At 45.1% G+C, this 21,613-nt stretch overlaps 1 protein-coding gene across 6 annotated transcripts in view; it reads left to right on the top strand.

Annotated features, from left to right (window-relative positions):
* The window catches only part of FAM227A (family with sequence similarity 227 member A), a 63,387-nt gene that overhangs the window by 13,161 nt on the left and 28,613 nt on the right, over positions 1-21,613 (top strand). For 3 of the 6 annotated variants that reach the window (XM_032266714.1, XM_032266710.1, XM_032266709.1), the window contains exons 4-11: positions 3,705-3,774; positions 4,610-4,686; positions 7,176-7,322; positions 9,222-9,323; positions 10,121-10,225; positions 12,697-12,820; positions 14,208-14,312; positions 16,617-16,696. In XM_032266714.1, coding sequence (XP_032122605.1) covers positions 3,705-3,774; positions 4,610-4,686; positions 7,176-7,322; positions 9,222-9,323; positions 10,121-10,225; positions 12,697-12,820; positions 14,208-14,312; positions 16,617-16,696 — 810 coding nt within the window. The remainder of the gene's footprint in view (positions 1-3,704; positions 3,775-4,609; positions 4,687-7,175; positions 7,323-9,221; positions 9,324-10,120; positions 10,226-12,696; positions 12,821-14,207; positions 14,313-16,616; positions 16,697-21,613) is intronic. The other 3 variants (XM_032266711.1, XM_032266712.1, XM_032266713.1) reach the window with 3 other exon arrangements.

Below are 21,613 nucleotides of genomic sequence, written 5' to 3'. Positions count from 1 at the left end.
TCAGAAGTCAAGGTCTGAACACATAAAGAACGTGGCAAACTGTCCATGAGAGGGTAGACAGGGAGCCTGGGGATGAGTTCTGGTGGCAGCAGGCAGTAGGCATCTGACAGACCTGACCAGCTGCCTGGGCAGAGGAGCGGGAAGGACAGGCAAGGTGTCCCTTCCCCCAGGGCACGTGGGGATCAAAGTTGCTCCTGACAGCCACATCCTAGCACTAGTGTGCATTTCTCTCTAGTTTCTGAACAATAACTTTGCTTAGCAATTTTTTTTTTTTTTTTTTGAGATGGCGTTTTGTTCTCGTTGCCCAGGCTGGAGTGCAGTGGTGCAATCTCAGCTCACCGCCACCTCCGCCTCCTGGGTTTAATTGATTCTCCTGCCTCAGCCTCCCAAGTAGCTGGAATTACAGGCATGCACTACCACGCCCAACTAATTTTGTATTTTTACTAGAGATGGGGTTTCTTCATGTTGGTCATCTGGTCTCGAACTCCTGACCTCAGGTGATCAGCCCACCTTGGCCTCCCAAAGTGCTGGAATTACAGGCATGAGCCACCGTTCCTGGCCTCGCTTAACTCTTCTTACCAGACTCACTCCCTCAAGAGCAAGTTGCCCACCATCACAGCCTCGCCACTGACCTAGTTCTCAGCCTGTAGGTCACTCCTCTAGAAAGTCGGTCCCTACACCCTTAACTGCACAACTAGTGTAGACACCCCTCTGTGTATTCTCTTGGCATCCTGTCCCTGTTCTCAGCATCACTGATCACCCTGTAATGACGTGCTTCTCCCCTGCCAGCCTGTGAACCCTTGGAGGGTATGTATGGTATCCACTGTTCGCTGTTGCATCTTTGACATTGGGCACAGCATTTGGCCTTTAGTAGATGATCAGGAGATATTTGTGGAATGTATGATATAGTCACAAATTCTAGCTTCTCATCTGTATTTCAGTCGTCTATTTTCAGCTACCTAGAGCAGTGATCCCTGTACCTAACTAATCATCAGACTCTCCTTGGAGATTTTTTTATTTTGAGACAGAGTCTCACTCTGTCACCCAGGCTGGAATGCAGTAGTGCAGTCTTGGCTCACTGCAACCTCCGCGGTTGGGGTTCAAGCAATTCTGGTGCCTCAGCCTCCTGAGTAACTGGGATTACAGGTGCCTGCCAGTATGCCTAGCTAATATTTGTAATTTTAGTAGAGATGGGGTTTCGCCATCTTGGCCAGGCTGGTTTCAAACTCCTAACCTCAGGTGATCCGCCCGCCTCAGCCTCCCAAAGTGCTTGGATTACAGGCATGAGCCACCGCACCCAGCCTCCTTGGAGCTTTTTAAAAACTAAAAGAGCTCTCTGATAGTAAGTGAAAACAAGGTACAGAACAGTGCATCTGGCATGCTTCCATTTGAATGGGGATGGAACATCTCTGGAAGGGTATGCAAAAAACAAGGTTGGTTGCCTATAGGGATGGGAATTGGGCAAGGTATAGGGAGGGAGACTTTTGACTGTGTTATTTGATCTTATGTAAATTGCTTATTGGTTTTTAAAATGTAAGTAGAGAATTATTCAGGAGCCACAATAAATGCATAAAAAATTCAAGACCCAATGCAGACCTAGGAAATAAATATCTCTAACATAAAGGCTTGGGAATCTGTGTATTTGAATACTTCCTAAAATGCCAGTCATTGGCCCGGTTTGGGAGTTGCCTTCCTGGAGAACAGCCCCACTTGTAGGTCCTGCAGTCATGTCAAAGGTAAACTCAGGGAAGTGGTCTTGCGGAGAGAATGAGAGGAGATCCGAGCTGCAGCTCCGCTGGAGAGACCTGAGGCTTGCGGCCTCGGGCTCGGCCGGGTCGCGGCAGCTGGGCTGGAGGTCAAGGATGCATTCCCAGCAAAGTTCCATAAAAATATATCATCAGCTCCAACCTGATATTTGACCTAGCCAAGGAAAACCTCATTGGCGCCTTACTAGATCAGACCATAAATATGATTAAGGAATGGAAATCTAAGATAAATTTCCACTACTTGAAGATGTTTTTATACAAGTCAACAGTTTAGCGGATCAGCTAGATTCTTTCATCATTAAGCAGACATACTCAAGGTACCAGCACAGTAAAGGGCACAAAATGTCTCTATATCAGTATTTTTCACAATATGTGTGAGACCCATTAGTGAGGCATGAAAGCAATTCTGTGAGTCATAATGAACATTTAAAAAAAAAATAAAATGTAAAATATCAAAGTAAAAAAAAAAAAAGGTAAACTCAGCTCAATGCGGGTCTTACTACCTTTCCCCTAAAACTTGCTCTTCTTTCAACATTCAACTATCCTTTCTCCCCTCTTTCTGTACAATCTTGTCCATCCTTTCAGGCCATACAATGTTTGCCACAATGACATTGGTAAAGATCAGAGGTATTGCTATATTGCTACAGTGACTCATACCCATCCAATTCATTCATCCAATGCCTTGAATTTCAGCTTGCTTGATTGGAGTAACAATGTTAATACACAGACTAACCCATATGACCATCCCCCCACCCCGCCCACTGGCACACACACAGATACACACACCCCTGCACACATGTCCAGTACCTTTCACTTATGCAGAGCAGGGAGTGCCGATGCAAGGGTAAGATGGGGGAGGCCTGGAGAGGCATTTCCCAGTTTATCAAGCTTAAGAGTACGATGCCACCGACACTCATGTCCACCTCTTCCGGATAGTCCTCTGTGACTGCTCTGGCCCACACTGACCTAATTTTTTTTTAGCACTTCATTGTTTCATGGATGCTGATTTGGCTCTCCAAATAGACTATAAGTTCCTTGAGGGCAAAAACACAGACTCATAGACTCATACTTCTTTGTTAACTTTGTTATCTAAGTTCATTGCTGGATTCTTTGCTGATAATCAATGCAACTTAGGTCACTAACATTCATTTTTCTTTTTTTTTTTTTTTTGTGAGATGGAATCTCACTCTGTCACCCAGGCTGGAGTGCAGTGGCACGATCTCAGCTCACCACAACCTCCACCTCCCAGGTTCAAGCGATTCTCCTGCCTTAGCCTCCCATGTAGCTGGAATTACAGGCATGCGCCACCATGCCTAGCTAACTTTTGTATTTTTAGTAGAGACAGGGTTTCACCATGTTGGTCAGGCTGATCTCAAACTCCTGACCTCGTGATCCACCTGCCTCAGCCTCCCAGAGTGTTGAAATTACAGACGTGAGGCACTGCACCCAGCTGACTTTCATTTTTCTTTCTTTTCAGGGGGGTAGGAAGAAGGGGGGTGGGGAGGAGTCAGAGATCAAGACAAGTCTCTTTTGAGAGGTCAAGGGGAAATAATAGATACCCCTTATTGAACAGCTCCTATCTGAAAGCCTCTTTGCCAGTGTTTTAAAATACCTTAAGTACTTTATTTTTGACCCTTATAAGGAACGTGGAAGATGGCTATTATCCCACTTTTACAAAGAAATTAAACAATAGCTTGTTTAATTTACAATTCCTGCTCTAAATCACTTACTCCTAGAAGGGGCAGCATGAGACAGTGGGGACACTCTGGGGAATGATGTCAGTGACATTGAGGCCACCAGGACCTACCACCTGTGGAAAGACAAGGTACTGGCCACAAACTTTGTTCCAGGTCTAAGACAAAAGGCCCAGTTCCTGAACCCACCCTTCTCCAGGACTTGCATTAATCCCTAATCCCTCCTTTTTCTTGGTTTTTGAAGGCAATTGAGAGATTTGAGTTGGAGAAGAAGGCTTTAAGAGAGAAAAGTCACAGCAGCCCAGGAGAAAAAGGCAAAAATCTTTCTCTTAGCTTTGATGCTGTTTTCATGGGGCTTGGTATTTTTAGTATCTAAAATGCAACTGAGTAGGAATCCCAAGTTTCAGATGAGGATATTTCTGTCTTCTTCTGAAGGAGCCTTAAATCTGAATTCTTGACATTGGGCAAGAAGGAGGGAGGAATAGTACCATTTAGACACCACCTACATGTGAAACCAGGTGCTTTTATCCATTCCCTTGTTAATTTTTTTTTTTTTTTTTTGAGATGGAGTCTCCCTCTGTCGCCCAGGCTGGAGTGCAGTGGTGTACTCTCAGCTCATTGCAACGTCCACCTCCCAGGTTCAAGTGATTCTTTGGCCTCAGCCTCCCGAGTAGCTGAGATTACAGGCATGTGCCACCATGCCCAGCTAATTTTTGTATTTTTAGTAGTGATGGGGTTTCACCGTGTTGGTCAGGCTGATCTCGAACTCCTGACTTCGGGTGATCCACCCACCTCGACCTTCCAAAGTGCTGGGATTACAGGCATGAGCCACCGCACCCAGCCTCCTTGCTAAATTTTTATAATACCTGGGAGGTAGGTACCATTTAATATATTTTATAGATGGGGAAACAGCCTTGGAGGGAGGGGAGTAACTTACCTAAATTCACAGCCTGTCTGCTTCTCCTTGCTGCTTCCCTGGATCAAGTGGTCTAATCAGATAAGTCAGTAACACAGTTGGGATCTACGAGAATAGTAGTAGGAGTGTCATTTGGCAGCTCAGGTGGAATGAAAAAGCGCAGTTGTAAGCATCGCACAGTTGTGGACAGACCCTGTGGTTACTAATTTATCTCTTCCTCCATTTTTTTGCAGTAAAGAGACAACGAAAATCTCAGTATTCCTGCAAGGGCTCAGAACTCAGACGTGCCAGATCTTTTGTTATAAAAAGGGTAAGGGATCTACTGCTGGGTCTGTTTCTGACTGGCTTCTACTAGGCATGAAATAAAGATTTTATTCCTGGGGAGGAGAATACTTGGTGCCTGGGTAGTGATTATGAAGAAAAATCACAGAGTTCCTAAATCCAGAATTTCTCATGACACCCTTAAAAGGGCAGAGCCCACCCCAACCCCAAAATAGGGAGTGCTGCAGAGGTCACATGTCTGTTCGTTTTTAGAACTTAGAAGGTTTCTCAGCCAAGCACAGTGGCTCATGCCTGTAATCCCAGCACTTTGGGAGTCTGAGGTGGGTGAATCATGAGGTCAGGAGTTCAAGACCAGCCTGGCCAACATGGTGAAACCCCATCTCTACTAAAAATACAAAAATTAGCTGGGTATAGTGGTATGCACCTGTAATCCCAGCTCCTCAGGAGGCTGAGGCAGGAGAATTGCTTGAACTGGGACCCTGGAGGCGGAGGTTGCAGTGAGCCGAGATCACGCCATTGTACTCCAGCCTGGGCTACAGAGCGAGACTGTGTCTCAAAAAAAAAAAAAAGGTGTCTCCCCTCAGAGATGTTCAGGTCTAGTCCAGAGCCACTGTACCATGCAGCTGCAAGGGGCTGTCCACACTGCAGGTCCTGTGCAGCTGCTCTGAGTCACACTCCATGCTAGTTGTACCACTGCAGACTTGCTGCAGATGCCTCAGGAAGCTAAGATTCAGGAATAGTAAGGTGACTTGTCATAGGGTCATGCAGCTCACGGATGCCAGGCCCGACTTCCTGCTCAGTCCTCTGACTTAGGAGGCTCTCCCTTCTGCCTCCCCTGCAGCAATCTGGCCCCACCACACAGACCCCAGTTCAGATCCTCCTTGACTTATTCTTTTTTTCTTTGAGATGGAATCTCTCTCTGTTGCCCAGGCTGAAGTGCAGTGGCGTGATCTCGGTTCACTGCAACCTCCACCCTCCAGGGTTCAAGTGATTCTCCTGCCTCAGCCTCTCAAGTAGCTGGGATTACAGACATACAGTACCACGCCCGGCTAAATTTGTATTTTTAGTAGAGACAGGGTTTCACCATGTTGGCCAGCCTGGTCTCGAACTACCAACCTCAAGTGATCTGCGCACCTCAGACTCCCAAAGTGCTGGGATTACATGAGCCACTGCGCCCGGCCCTTGGCTTGTTGTTTACACTGCATGAGTTTAGGTATCCAGACTTTTAAATGCTGGGGAATCTGAAACAGTATGTTGTTCATTTCCTTCTTACACCTGTTAGCCTTGGAAATTCCAAAACAGCACAAGGCCTAAGAAGGGTGTGAGTCTGCATTGAAACTGTCATACAGTCCATTGATGGTGGCTGAGCTAAGTGTCCTGCACAAGGTGGCATAGCCAGCATGTGGCAGACCTGACACCTGACTCCAGTCATCTGACTCAGAGTCAGTGCCATGAATCATGAGCTGTTCTTCCACTGCCCATGGCCAGAGCCCAGTTAGGAAGTCATTTGGGCCATCCAGATGTTTCAGTGGCACCTTTGGGTGGCAGTAGTTTCCTCTTTTCCATATTTTTATATTTTTTATAGTCATCATGTTATAGTTTTATCATAAAAATAATTTAATGATATATATTAAAAACCACAAAGATAGTAATATACATTGTTAGTATGTTAAGAAATGCACACTAAATAAAGTCCCCCTTCCTTAATACTGCTTAAGTCTTAAGTAGGCTTAATTATTATTATTAATTTATTATTATGCTAATAATGGATATTACTATCTGCAAGCTATTCATGATAGTAATGGTAACTGGAGGTATTCCGTGAATAGTTAATTAAATTATAGCACATCTTAAGATATATCATCTTAAGTGATAATTTTTTAAATGATAATTTTGAAGACAAAACTACATGAGAATCTAAAGTAGATAAAGCAGAACATAAAAATCATATATATATATTATACTTCTTAGAGCGGTCAAAGTCAGCCAGACAAATCACATATGAATCATATTATGATTAAAGTTACGTATTTGCGTTTGTATATTTGCTCAAAGCCTGTTAAGGGAAAACAGAAACAATGTAGATAGTACTTTGGGAGGCTGAGGTAAGTGAATCACCTGAGGTCAAGAGTTCAAGAGCAGCCTGGCCAACATGGTAAAACCCCATCTCTACTAAAAATACAAAAAAAAATCTGGCATGGCAGCGGGTACCTGTAATCCCAGCTACTCAGGGGGCTAAGGCAGGAGAATTGCTTGAACCTGAAAGGTGGAGGTTACAGTGAGCCAAGATCACACCACTGCATGCCAGCCTGGGTGACAGAGGGAGACTCCATCTCAAAAAAAAAAAAAAAAAAAAAAGCAAAGAATGTAGATAGGAGTTTGGAAGGGGTCCTAGGATCCTAAATGCTCCATTTTCACAACATTCGATAAGGTTGTTATATTGTCTTCATAATAAAGAGGGGAAGCTAGCATATTGTTTCAAACTGTCCATTCTCATATTCTGCTCTTTTGCTTCAGAAAACAGCAGATAAAAATCTGCTGGCGGAGCTGTACCAGTATTCCAACTTTAACAGCTCCAAGCCAAGCAAGCTTCCCAATGGAGTGGACTTCTGTGACATGGTGGGCAATGTGATCCGGTCTGAGAGAAACCACGTTAGTGGCAAGGTAAGGAAAGAGAGCAGTGCCTGCCCTGACTTTGCCACACCATAGGGCAGATGCAGCTGTCACCCTTTCACACCCCAGGAGAAATTGAGGAACTCACCTAGGACCACAGGCTGGCAGGTGGCTGAGCTAAGCTAGGAACCCCAGCCCAACTTCACTGCAAAACCTAGATTCCTTCTGCCAGAGCAACAGTCTTCAGACAGTTTTGATCACATATCCTACAGGTGGGAAATTTTGATCGCAAACCCTCATGGAAATGTGTCTGTTTATAAATTGTATACTTGTTCTGTTGCCAGTCACTACAATGCATGTTAGTATGCTTAATCTCTCTTTTCTTTTCTTCTCTTTTCTGTTTCCTTCCTTCCTTTCTTCTTTTTCTTTCTTACTTTTTTGAGACAGGGTCTCCCTTTGTCACCCAGGCTGGAGTGCAGTCACTGCAGCCCCAAACTCCTGGCTCGGAGGCAGAGGTTGCAGTGGAGCTGAGATTGTACCACTGCACTCTAGCCTGGCAACAGATCGAGACTTAATATCAAAAAGAAAACTCCTTGGCTCAAGTGATCTTACCACCTTAACCTCCTGAGTATCGTGCACCACCACACTGGCTAGTTTTAAAAATTTTATTTGTAGAGACAAGGTCTTGCTAGGTTGCCCAGGCTAGTCTCAAACTCCAGGTCTCAAGCCGTCTTCCCCTCCACATCCTCGGCCTCCCAAAGTGCTGGGATTACAGGCATGAGCCACTATTCCCGGCCAGTTGCTTTTCTTTCTTATCAAGACGTTATTTTGAATATTTTCTTCTCATACCCCTGGGGGTGAGTATGCCTCCTTGCAGAGCTGTTAACTAGAGCACACTGGGTTCCTTGAGAAGAAAGGAAGGAAGTATTATAAGGCTCAGAGGAACCTGTCTGCTCAGCCAACGTAAACACTGGCTGCTCCAGTGATGGGGATTCGTTGTAAGGAGGTCTTGGAGAAGAGAGGAAGCCCAGAAAATGGTCTCGGCTGCTCTACAACTGTGCCGCATGGCTCTTCATCATCAAACAACTCTGGTGTCCCCAAAGCAGGTCTGATCATTGTCCCCTGAGCTCCTAACCAGTCACCCCACCATTCCTGAGACCCAGCATCTCAGTCTCTTCCACCTGTAGTTCTCAATGCTGCTTTGAGCCACACCCCCATCTCTCTATTTCTGTCTCCCTCTCCCTCTCCCCATGCCATTTCTTCCCTCTTCTTCATGGCTTCTTCCTGCCGCCTTCTCTCTGGGCTATGTCCATCCCATCTATTTCTCACATTCTGACTTCCTAAGAGAGAGAATCTATTTGGACGAGTCACTGCCCAGAAAGACAGTGCCGTCTGCTGGCATGGCCTGCAGTCAGCCAGTGGAAGGGGCGCTGGTCTCTCGACCTGGCAGTGGCGGCCCAGGTGTCAGAGTACCTGATTCCCTTTGCTCCTGCTTTCCTCAGGGGAGAGGCAGTAGGAGAGACAAGTGCCCAGAGTATCACGTTCCCTGCAGGACAGTGTACAAAGATGCTCACCACAGTGTCCATTGCAATAGTGAGGAAGTGGAAAGCATTATGCGTTGGTTGATGTGAGTTGCTGTTGGCTGAGCGTAGGAGCGGAGAGCTGGAGGTAGTTGGTGTGGAGCAGCTGTCCAGAGTCTAGAGTTGTGGGTTCCAATCCTGGCTCAGCCACTTGCCACTTTGGTCCTCAGTTTCTTCATCTACGAGATAATAATGTGTGCCTCATAAGATTCTTAAAGGGGTTAAATAAGAGTATGTAAAATGACCTGAGTAGGGCCTCACTGACAGGTTAGATGGTTTTTCTGTTCACTCTAAAATATGTTGACTCCAGATGAATTTTTTAGAAAAGAATGACAACAATAATAATAATGCGAATTTCATTTCTTTTTAGTGTTTCTGTTCGGGTAGAGAATTAGAGAAGTTTCTCTCTTCTCCTTCCGTAAGAGCCATCTGGCTGGATAGCTTTTGGTGGATATTTCATGAGAGGTACCAGGTAAATACAGATCTGCTTGTTTCTCGGCCTTGCTTATTTTTCTACAGAACAAATTCCATCCTCTTTGACCTGGGCTACAAGCCCCTCTGATCCCATGGAGCACGCGGCCACCTCACCTGTCACCTGGTTCCCTCCCCACCTGTGCTTCAGCCAAACACCCTCTGCTTCAGCCATTGCACAGTATCCTGCAGCACCCCCAGGTGTTAGGAGTTGGTGGCATGGCTGTCACAGGTGGGGTTGAGAGCAGTCCTCAGGGCTTCTGGGCCAGCGTTATGGTGCTGTCTTCAACAGCGCTCTGCCTCTGTGTATGTGCTTGGTAAATCTCATCCCCAAAATGAACATGTTATTTCATAAAGCATATGAGGCAGCCTGGTGTAGTGGCTCACACCTGTAATTCCAGCACTTTGGAAGGCCAAGGTGAGTGGATCACCTGAAGTCAGGAGTCCAAGACCAGCCTGGCCAACATGGTGAAACCCTGTCTCTACTAAAAATACAAAAAATTAGCTGGGCATGGTGATGGGCACCTGTAATCCCAGCTACTCAGGAGGCTGAAGCACGAGAATCACTTGAACGCAAGAGTTGGAGGTTGCAGTGAGCCAAGATTATACCATTGTATTCCAGCCTGGGCAACACAGCCAGACTCCGTCTCAAAAACAAACAAAACGGCCACATGAGGCTAAATATCTTGAGAATAAGATTCCTGGAAATGAAAGCAATACTGATTTTAAAAATCCCAGCCCCTCAGTTGTTTCAGCAAGGGATTTTAGTAATTCCTTTTTTATTTCTATTCCTGGCAGCCAAACAAGGAGCTCCAGAATAATCTGTTCGACCGGATAGCCCAGCACTATGCCTTACTTTTGTTTCATGTACCCAAGTCCCACTATGAAGAGGCACTCATAAAAGTGAGCATCAGCCACTACATGAAAAAAAGTCACATTAGATTTCATTTCTGATGCCAAGAGAATGTCTTAAACATTCTTTCCATAAGGGAGTAATTAGCAAATTGTGATAATCCATAGACTGACTTGGAATGCAGAAGTTACAAAAATACCATGGAGCTATTTATACTGATTGGGAGATGCAATGATATATTTAAGTGAAAAACAAAGCAATTTATACAATTCTATGTGATATATATATATGTATATGTGCATATGAATAGAAAAAAAAACCTGGAAAAATATTTACCAAACTCTTTGCAATGCTTATCACTGGGAAATCAGGTTATAAGAACCTTTCCCTTTCCATTTATTTATTTATTTAGAGAAGAGCCTCACTCTGTTGCCCAGGCTGGAGTGCAATAGCACAATCTTGACTCACTGCAACCTCTACCTTCTGGGTTCAAGTGATTCTCCTGCCTCAGCCTTCTGAGTAGCTAGGATTACAGGCATATACCACCACACCCAGCTAATTTTGTTTTTAGTAGAGACAGGGTTTCCCCATGTTGGCCAGGTTGGTCTGAAACTCCTGACTTCAAGTGATCTGCCTGCCTCGGCCTCCCAAAGTGCCGGGAATACAGGTGTGAGCCACTGCACCTGGCCTCTCTTTCCATTTTATGTTTTTCTGTAGTATTTAAATAAGCATGTAATTTAAAAATTAAAAATGTGACCACACATATATACTTTTTATATGGGTATATATGTATGTATATATGTACTAAAAGGATTGCTAGGAGAAAATATAAGTGAATACTTACATGATTTGGGGCTGAGGAAGGACTTTGTTTTTTTTCTTTTTTTTCTCTAGAGACAGAGTCTGGCTTTGTTGCCAGGGTGTTACAATCATAACTCACTGTAGCCTCAAATTCCTGTGTTTGAACAATCCCCCTCCTCAGCCTCCTGAGTAGCTTTGACTACAGGCATGTGTCACCTCTCCTAGCTAATTTCTCTCTTTCTTTTTTTTTTTTTTTAAAGACAGAGTTTCTGTCACCCAAGCTGGAGTTCAATGGCATGGTCTCAGTTCACTGCAACCTCCGCCTTCCAGGTTCAAGTGATTCTCCTGCCTCAGCCTCCCAAGTAGCTGGGATTACAGACATGTACTACCACACCCAGCTAATTTTTTTTTTTTTTTTGTATTTTTAGTAGAGACAGGGTTTACCATGTAGACTGGGCTGGTCTTGAATTCTTGACCTCAGGAGTTTTATATATATATATATCATATATATATACACACATATATATATAAAATATATATGATATATATTCTATATATCATATTTACATTATATATATATTATATATATATTACATATGTATATGCACATTTTAAAATTTTTATTATTTTTATTTTTTATTTTTGTAGAAACAGAGTCTTGCTATATTGCCCAGGCTGGTCTCTAACTCCTGGCCTCAAGCACCCCTTCCACCTAGGCTTCCCAAAGTGCTGGACTTACAGGCGTTAACCACTAAGCCCAGCCAGGACTTTGTAAATATGACCTGGAGGAATTGGCCATGAAGGAAAGGACTGATAGATTTAACTATATAATTTTTTAAAACATTACTACAAAGTTAAACACAAATGACAAACTATGCAAAAATGCAGGTAGCCTATACGTCACACAACATAAAGAACTCTTACAAATCAATAAGAAAATATTGAACACTCCATAGACCAATGGACAAAGTGTATAAACTACAAATTTACCAAGGAAGAAGTATGAGTGGGGAAAAAGTTTGCCCTTAACAGTAACAAAAAATGCACATTGAAACAATAATAATTTGATACCCCTTAACTACAAATTCACCAAGGAAGAAGTATGAGTGGGGAAAAAGTTTGCCCTTAACAGTAACGAAAAATGCAAATTGAAACAATAATAATTTGATACCCCTTTTCCTTTTTTTAAGACAGAGTTTCACTCTTGTTGCCCAGGCTATAGTGAGGCTGCTCTTGGCTCACTACAACCTCTGCCTCCGGGGTTCAAGCAATTCTCCTGCCTCAGCCTCCCAAGTAGCTGGGATCACAGGTGCCAGCCACCACACCTGGCTAATTTTTTATATTTTTAGTAGAGACAGGGTTTCATCGTGTTGGGCAGACTGGTCTCAAACTCCCAATCTCAAGTGATCCACCCGCCTCGGCCTCCCAAAGTGCTGGGATTACAGGCATGAGCCACTGCGCTCGGCCCCCATTTTATTTCTTAGATTATGTAGGTTAAAGAGTATAGCCGAGTGCAGTGGTACACATCTATAGTTCCAGCTACTCAGAAGGCTGAGACAAGAGGATTAGAGGATCATTTCAGCCAGGAGTTCAAATCTAGCTTGGGTGACACAGTGACAACCTTGTCTCAAAAAAATAAAAAAGTCCTTCCTCATCCCCAAATCATGTAAGCCAGGGTGGAGATGTTGAGAACGTGGCCTGAGTGCTGCTTGCTCCGCAGAGGCTGCCTTCACTTCTGAGCAAAGCCGTGTACACCAGCTTCTGTTGCTGTTTCCCACAGTCCTGGTTCAACACGCACGAATTCAAGTCTGACATCTGTAACACAATGAGCCTGTGGATTTCAGGTGAGAGGTGACTTTTTTCCACTGGGGAAAGCAGTTCTGGGAAAACGTTTTCCACTGGTACCTAGGTATGTTATTGTTTGCTATGACGCCCCTTCATCAAGACATTCTTCTTCTTCTTTCCTTAATGTTAAAGAGAACAAAGTATGTGGTTGGAGCCCCAAGGAATACAAAGTTTCCTGCTTTGGCAAAACAGTTCTGAGACATCCCTTCCTAATCCCCTTCCCCTCCTTTTTTTTGAGATGGAGTCTCGCTCTGTTGCCCAGGCTGGAGTGCAATGGTATGATCTTGGCTCACTGCAACCTCTGTCTCTGGGGAAGTGATTCTCCTGCCTCAGTCAGCCTCCTGAGTAGCTGGGATTACAGGCATGTGCCACCCACACCCAGATAATTTTTGTAATTTTACTAGAGATGGGGTTTCAACCATGTTGGTCAGGCTGGTCTCAGACGCCTGATCTCGTGATCCCCTTGCCTTGTGATCTGCCTGCCTTAGCCTCCCAAAGTACTGGGATTACAGGCGTGAGCCACTGCATAGGTGTTCATTCCAGGGCTGTGGTACTCCAAAGCTAGGTCTTTGACCATTATGCCACCCCGCTTCCCATTTTCTTACTGTCTTCTATTCATGTTGCTTCACCTTGCTATTCCCCTTAACGTCCAAGGCTACACTTCCTTACCCCAATTTATCCCTGGTAATAAACCCTCTGTCCACTTTGTCCAACGGAGCCAGCAGCTTTGCGTAGTGGCTCAAATGTTTCAAGTAATCCTCAGAAGCATCACTGTCAAACATGTAGAGAGAAGCCATTTCTGGCAATTAGCTAAGTGTGATAATGTTAAGCAAACATTTACTAAGCACCTACTGTATTTATTTTGTCCCAAACCTAGAGCCCTGGAGGTATAAAGATGAAGAGGACCCAGCCCCTGTTCTCAGGGAACTCAGTCTAGCCAGAACAGGGGGCATGGAAAACAAATAGCTATGATGTCTTCACATTTGCAAAGCATGTCAGGGACCCACACACTGTGCGTTCTGACCCTTACACCCAGTCGACAGTTAGGTAGGGCAGGGCCATCATCCCCATTTTCTGGAGGAATAAGCCAAAGCCCCCTAGAGAGGAAGTGACTCGCCCAAGGCCACAAGGCTAGTATGGAACAGGACTAACCCCAGAAGCTCAGCCTCCCAGGAGCCAGCAGGGGATCCCCAGCCCTCTTTTACAGAAGTCTCCATTCTCACTCTTTTTTTTTTTTTTTTCTTTTTAGAGATGGGGTCCCACTATGGTTGCCCAGGCTGGCCTTCTGGGCTCTAGTGATCCTCCCACCTTGGCTTCTCAAAGTTCTGGGATTATGGGCGTGACCACCAGGCCCAGCCCCATTCTCACTCTTGACTCCTCCCTTAGGCACCTATCCTTGCCCACAGAGCTATGACAGCTGGGACTACTCAGAACTAGACCCAGAGCGATTCCGCAGAGAAGAGTTAATGTCACAGAGAAGACTGAGAAAGGGTAATTATGGCCTCCTGCCCTCTTTGCCACTGCCATACCCAACTACCATCTAACTGAGGGAGGAGTTGACGTCCTTACCATTGATGTCCTCAGGTCAGGTTCTCTCTTGAGTAACCCCAAACTAGCCACCAAAATTCTTCATGCTTGTGGACTGTAATGTACAACACAATCATTGGGAGGCGGGGGATGGAATTTTGTATTGGAAATAGTAGATGCCGAATAATGAATGTGTACCTATGTGCCAGGAACTGTGCTGTGCTCTCTGCTCTGACACCCAGGCTGGAGTGCAGTGGTGCGATCTCAACTCACTGTAACCTTCGCCTCCCAGGTTTAAGTGATTCTCCTGCCTTAACCTCCTGAGTAGCTGGGATCATAGGCGCCCACTACCATGCCTGGCTTACTTTTCTATTTTTAGTAGAGATGAGGTTTCACCATGTTGGCCACGCTGGTCTCAAACTCCTGACCTCAAATGATCCACCCGCCTTGGCCTCCCAAAGTGCTGGGATTACAGGCGTGAGCCACCATGTCCTGCCAGCCCATTTTATTTAATCCTCACAACAACCTGCTGTGGCACACAGAGTCCACTTCACAGATGAGGAAACTAAAGCTTAAAGAAGCAACTTGTCCAAGGTTGACTTTTTTATTTCACCCAGCAGACCCTGAGCTCTGGGTGCCAGGCAGTCTGCCCAGCACTGGGAACACAGTGGTGGAGGCAAGCCCAGTCCCCCTGTGGCAGGGCCAGGGAACCCCAGAATCAGGGCTTCTGCCTGGAAAGATTTGTATCTTTGCCCAGGAATGAATTCAAGGATGAGCTGGTTGTAGAAGAAAGCAGCTCACCTTGACTACTGCAGCTCTCTGGCAGCTTCTGAAGAGCAGGGCTACCCCATAAGCAGTGTGTGGAGAAGAGCAGCTCAGGGGCAGAGTTCTGCAGGCTCCTTTATACCCACTTTTAATTACAAGCAAATTAAGGGACAGGTTATTCAGAAATTTCTGGAGAAAGGGGTGGTAAATTCCAGGTCCAGTCATTGCTAAGGAATGGATAAACTGTCCTGATGCTGGTGGGCATGCCTTATGGAGACAGTCTTCAATTAGGTCTGGAGTAGAGTTCCGCCTCCTACCTCACCTTCTTCCCATCTAGTGGGAAATTCAGGCAACATAACTGCCCTGCAGGAGATTAGGCACTGCAGTGGGGAATTGAGAGGGGTAAGGCAGCAGGGGAAGGTGTACCCAGTCCAGCCCTGAGAAGGTCAGTACATGGCGTTTGAGCTGAGATTTAAAGAGTGTGTTGGTCTGAGGACCCGCAGCGTCAGCATCTCTCCAGATCAACTGACTCTGACCAGTGATCTAGAAGCACATTCCAGTTTGAGAAGCCCTGGTTTAGGGCCCAGAGGAAGAGAATGCCTGCAACCCTAGGAGCAGAGCACGGTGATAGTTTTTAGCTGGAAATTACAATAGCGATGACTTACTCAGGGCCAAACACTTTTACCTGTTAGCTCTCCAGGCATTTCCATTTCCTGACCCCTTCATAGACATGGTTTCCCTGAGGTCATCATGCATGCTTAGGGAGGTTTTTTCTTTTTTTTTTTTTTTTTTTTGTGGGGCAGAGTCTCTGTTGCCCAGGCTGGAGTGCAGTGGCGTGATCTCAGCTCCCTGTAACCTCTGCCTTCCAGGTTCAAGCAATTCTCAAGCCTCAGCCTCCCGAGTAATTGGGTTTATAGGCATGCACCCCTACGCCCAGCTAATTTTTGTATTTTTAGTAGAGACAGGGTTTTACCATGTTGCCCAGGCTGGTCTCAAACTCCTGAGTTCAAGTGATCCGGCTGCCTTAGCCTCCCAAAGTGCTGGGATTACAGGCATGAGCCACCATGCCTGGCCGACTTGAGGAGTTTTTTCAAAGTGAAGAAAAACCTAACCCATAAGTTATGTGAGTTTAATAACATTTTAATGAATATTAAATTTAACGGCTATGAGTTTGATAGATTGCTTCTTAAGCATTTAAGCATTTCAGTTTTTCAGAGTTCTGAATTGGTTTTTCTTCTGAAGCCAGTCCTTTTTTTCCTGTGGGTTGAGTGTGTGCCCTGTGCACACATTATTTCCTTTCATTGGTGTGTCAGCCCAAGAGGGAGATAGTGTTCACAGTCCAACAGGATCAGGGTAACTTGCCCTGCAGGTAGAGTCAACAGAGAGACTCTAGTTCTGGTGGGTGTCACTCTCTCCAGAAAGGAGGCTGTCTCAAGCTCCTGGGCTGCAATCTTCATTGCCCCATGACAAGAGGTACTAATAACAGCTTTTCTCCTTCTATAGGAAGAGAGTTTTCTTTGTTTACTGGTAAGAGAGCCTTCTTCCAGAAGCCAGCCCAGAGCAGGAAATTCTACCCCCCTCAGGTAAGTAGGGAGGCACAGACCGGGATCCCTTGGGCCCCAGGCCCCATAAGCTTCAGAAACCCTGGGTTCTTCTGGAGCATCAGTGGCCTCCTGTTGTGTATCTCTGTACCCTTGCCCAGGTCTACCCCATCTTCTAAGTAAGAAGCCCCGGCAGGCCTCCAGGCCTCAGTGCAGCAATTGAGAAGAGAGAGGGAAGGAACCAGATTTTCAGTGTAGGCTGCAGTGCGAGATGCTTTTACTTTTTTTTTTTTTTCTCTACTAATTCTCATGGCAAACCTGAAACCTAGCAGTCATCCCTGACACCTACTTTCTTCTCTGCCCTATTGATGTTCCTAGATGTACCTCCCAGAACCACTGGCTTCCTGCGCTTCCACTTCCACCTCCCTAGTTTGAGCTCCCACTTCCACCTCCCTAGTTTGAGCTCCCATCACTTCTGCAGTGGCACCTAACTGCTCTCCCTCAGCTTCTCAGACACCTGTAGGGCCATCTTTTCAAAGTGCAAAGCTAAGTACATCATCCCATCACCACCTGACCCTATCCTATCCCTGCACCCTAAAAACCCTACTTCCAGGCTGGACACAGTGACTCATGCCTGTAATCCCAGCACTTTGGGAGGCTGATCACTCGAGGCCAGGAGTTCAAGACCAGCCTGGTCCACATGCTGAAACCCCGTCTCTACTAAAAATACAAAAATTAGGCAGGTTTGGTGTAATGCACCTGTAGTCCCAGCTACTCAGGAGGCTGAGGCATCAGAATCGCTTGAACCTGGGAGGCAGAGGTTGCAGTGAGCTGTGATCACACCACTGCACTCCATCCTGGGTGACAGGGTGAGACTTGTCTCAAAAAAAAAAAAAAAATCCTACTTCCAGCCAATAAAACAACACCCTCCACACCCCAGAAGCCTTCCTCTAGCCTTTGGGGTAGACTGACCTGGCTCAAGCCCTTCTCCACCTTCCTGGACTCTCAGGGGTCCTGCCACAGAGGATTTATTTCAGTTCCTTGTATACCATACTCCTTTCCTATATGTGGCCTCTGTACCTCTTGTTCTTCTTGTCCCAGGTAAGCTCCCATCACCACTGCCATTGTCATTGTTAGCATCTCCTCCCAACTTCCAAGTCCAGAAACATTGGTAGCATGCAGTTAACTAAATGCCACAAATAAAGGCCTATTTTTTTTTTCCAAAGAGCTGGAAAAAAATTAAAATCCAGGACATGGTTTAGCAAACTGTGAATCAGACCTTCCACTGCCTGTTTTGTTTTGTTTTTTTTGAGTCAGAGTCTCTCTCTGTCACCCAGGCTGGAATGCAATGGCACGATCTCGGATCACTGCAACCTCTGTCCCCTGGGTTCAAGTGATTCTCCTGCCTCAGCCTCCTAAGTAGCTGGGACTACAGGCGCACACCACTGCACCCAGCTAATTTTTTGTATTTTTAGTAGAGATGGGGTTTCACCATGCTAGCCATGCTGTCTCAATCTCCTGACCTTGTGATCAGCCCGCCTCAGCCTCCCAAAGTGCTGGGATTACAGGCTTGAGCCACCATGCCCAGCCTCACTGCCTGTTTTTGAAAATAAAGCTTTATTGGCACACAGCCATGGCCATTCATTTACTATTGTCTACAACTACCTTTGCACTGAAACAGCAAAGTTAAGTACTTGCAACAGAGACCTTGTGACCTACAAAGCCAAATATTTATCATCTGGCTCTTTGCAGAAAAAAATCTGCCAACCCCTGGTCTACGAAATACATAGTCATCCTTCCATCTCAGTTCAGGTTCTTGTAGGGAGAGAAAAAAACCTTTTATTTACCCTCTTAGGCAAAGTATATGGAGCCCTACAAGTTAAACTGACAAAAGATAGACAGTTTAACAGGAGAAAGGCACTCAAATTTTATTTGATGTTAATATTTTTACATGACACAGGGCTTCATAGGAAAATAGTGAAAACCTCAAAGAAGTGGCTAGGTCTGATAGTTCACATACCACCCTAACAAAGAGCAATTAATTATGGAGATGTGACAAGACAAAGAAAAAGAGGTTTGGGTTTCTAGCGATGGTAAATTGGGGGAAAGTAAATATATGGGGGAAACTAATCTAATGGAAGATAAGGATTATTTCAGTAAGATTTGTATATGCAGATTCAGGAGGTGCCATCTCCAGTGATAAGTTGTCTCTTCTTCCTGGTATGGGAGATGGGAGTTGGGGACAGCTTCACAAAGGGAAATTTCTGCTTTGCTTTTAGATGGAAAGTGGGATGTAAAGAGCTCTTTCTGCATCTGCTGTTTCTCAGTTGCCTTCAGCTCAAAATAATTCTTATGTCAGAGTAGCCTATTTTGGGATGGCAGATTCTGACCCCCTTCACTGTCATCCTCAGGGTCAGCTTTCTGCCTCTCTGGGCTGGATGAGGTTTCTTGTTATATGGGCCAATGTCCCTTTCCTTCAGAGCCCTTATGTAATTATTTGGTCATTACCCTGATCATGGCTGTTTCCCTCACTGATCTTTTTTTTTTTAATTGGTTTATTATTTTAGAGACAGGGTCTCACTCTGTAACCCAAGCTATAGTGCAGTGGTGTGATCATAGCTCACTGCAGCCTCAACCTCCTGGATTCAAGTGATCCTACTGCCTCAACCTCCTGAGTAGCTGGAACTACAGGTACATGTCACCATGCCCAGCTAATTAAAAAATAATTTTTTTAGTAGAGATGGGGTCTTGCTATGTTGCCCGGGCTGGTCTTGAACTCCTAGCTCATGCAGTCCTCCCACCTCAGCCTGCTGAAGCACTTCAATTATAGGTGTGAGCCACTAGGCCCAGCCTTCCAGGTAATCTTTAAACCCTACGCAACATTCTCACTTCTAGTACATTGTTATATGGGCCAATGTCCCTTTATGAATGCCTCATTTCTAATGACATGCTTCCTTAAAAAATGGTACCTGAGGCTTGATTCATTAAGACAGCCCCCTCCTCTGTTTGGTCCAGGGTTGGTAGTGTTTCCACTCTGGAACATTCTCCATGGGGAGGTTTGGGATGGGTAAAGGGTGTACCTTTCTTTTGTAAAGTAGTAAAAGGCTGTTGTGAATGCCTGCACATACTCAGGACAATTCCTTCCAGGAAGCATTTTGAAAGACAAGCTAAGGATCTAGAAATTGATGTTCTCAGAACTGTCAGTCCCATTAGTCCTTGGAAAGTTTTCATGTCCCCATAGGGTTTGAAGATCTCTGGTTAAAAATCTGTTCTTGGCAGGGCACGGTGGCTCACACTTGTAATCTCAGCACTTTGGGAGGCCGAGGCAGGCAGATCACTTGAGGTCAGGAGTTCAAGACCAGTCTGGCCAACATAGTGAAATACCCATCTCTACTAAAAATACAAAAATTAGTTGGGCATGGTCACAGGCACCTGTAATCCCAGCTACTTAGGAGGCTGAGGCAGGAGAATTGCTTGAACCTGGGGGGTGGAGGTTGCAGTGAGCTGAGATCACACCTCTGCACTCCAGGCTGGGCAACAGTTATTGCTGTTCCATCTTTTTTACCTCCTAGAACAGACCTAACACAAAGAAGACACTTAACAATATTTCTGGACTTGGTGAATGAGGTCATCTATGTAAATTCTTGGCCCTGTGCTTAGCATATAATGATGCTCTGTAAATCAGTTCCCAAAAAGCGCAGATGAAACAGGTGCTGCAGAAGAACAGCCATCACTCAGAGACCAATACCAAAATATTATTCAGTGTTTGGGTACTGCCTGTCACAACGGCTTGAAACAAATGTGTGTTCTTTGTACTGAAATACATAAACTCTTCTGACAGTTATTTCAGGAACCTAGTTAAGAGATTCCATTTACTGCCCCCAAAATAGAAATAATCAAAAACTCTGAAACCTTGAGCACAGCTGAAGTTTTAATGGGCAAACCAGGATAGAGGGAGTAATTGAGTTTTATGATGGGGATAGAGCCTCTCTTGTCAAGAACAGACACATTTTCCCTTCTGCTCAATGAAAGCGCTGACTGTGTTCAAAATATGCTTTTCATGGCAATCGTCTGTCTGAGAGTCCACAATTCAGGGGAATGAGCTGCAATTACTTCAGGCCTCTGACCTGCTGTCTGCCCTTCTCTTAAGTGTTAAGGATTTGCACAGTGGGAATGAAAAAGTACCAAACCACAGAGCTGGCTTCTGCGACGAGACCCAGCTATCAATTAGGACACCGACCTATTAGAGACTGAGTCATTTGTTCATTTAATAAATATTTTTAAAGATAGAACAGTTTTAGGAAATGGAATCTGAGGGAGAAAATGATAGGGAGAGAGAAAACCAGGGAGATGAAAAGGGCAGAGGGCAGGATATTCTCCCCTGCCTCTTTGTACAGTGCCTCAACTCTGTCCCCCTTTCCTAGTTCCCAGGTCCTAAACCTGGAGAAAGAAGTAGTTGAGAAACTGGACTATCAAATTAGGCATGAATTAGAATCCTAGCTCTTAGCCTGGCCAAGATGGTGAAACCCTGTCTATACCAAAAGCACAAAAATTAGGTGGGTGTTGTGGCATGCACCTGTGGTCCTAGCTAGTTGGGGGACTGAGGCATGAGAATCGCTTGAACCTGGGAGGCAGAGGTTGCAGTGAGCTGAGATTACACCACTGCATTCCAGCCTGGGCGGCAGAGTGAGACCCTGTCTCAAAAAAAAAAAAAAAAAAAAAGAATCCTAGCTCTCAGATGAGTGACTTCATCTCCCTGAACCTCAGTTTTTCTTATTGGTAAAATGGGTACCTAGAGAATCAGTCACAGTGTGGGCATTAAATATGATCTTATATGCAAGCATTCAGCAAACAGCATAGCATAGAGTAAGAACTCAGTAAACATGAGCTCTTATATTATACAAGGGTGATATCTAGAGAAACACAGCTGGAGATTAGGAAAAGTGATGTCTTTGAGCC

The sequence above is a fragment of the Sapajus apella genome, unplaced genomic scaffold (genome assembly GCF_009761245.1).
Source record: "Sapajus apella isolate SASKATOON/1434 unplaced genomic scaffold, GSC_monkey_1.0 scaffold160, whole genome shotgun sequence".
Classification (NCBI taxonomy): Eukaryota; Metazoa; Chordata; class Mammalia; order Primates; family Cebidae; genus Sapajus; species Sapajus apella.
This window is presented reverse-complemented; position numbering and strand designations above follow the sequence as displayed.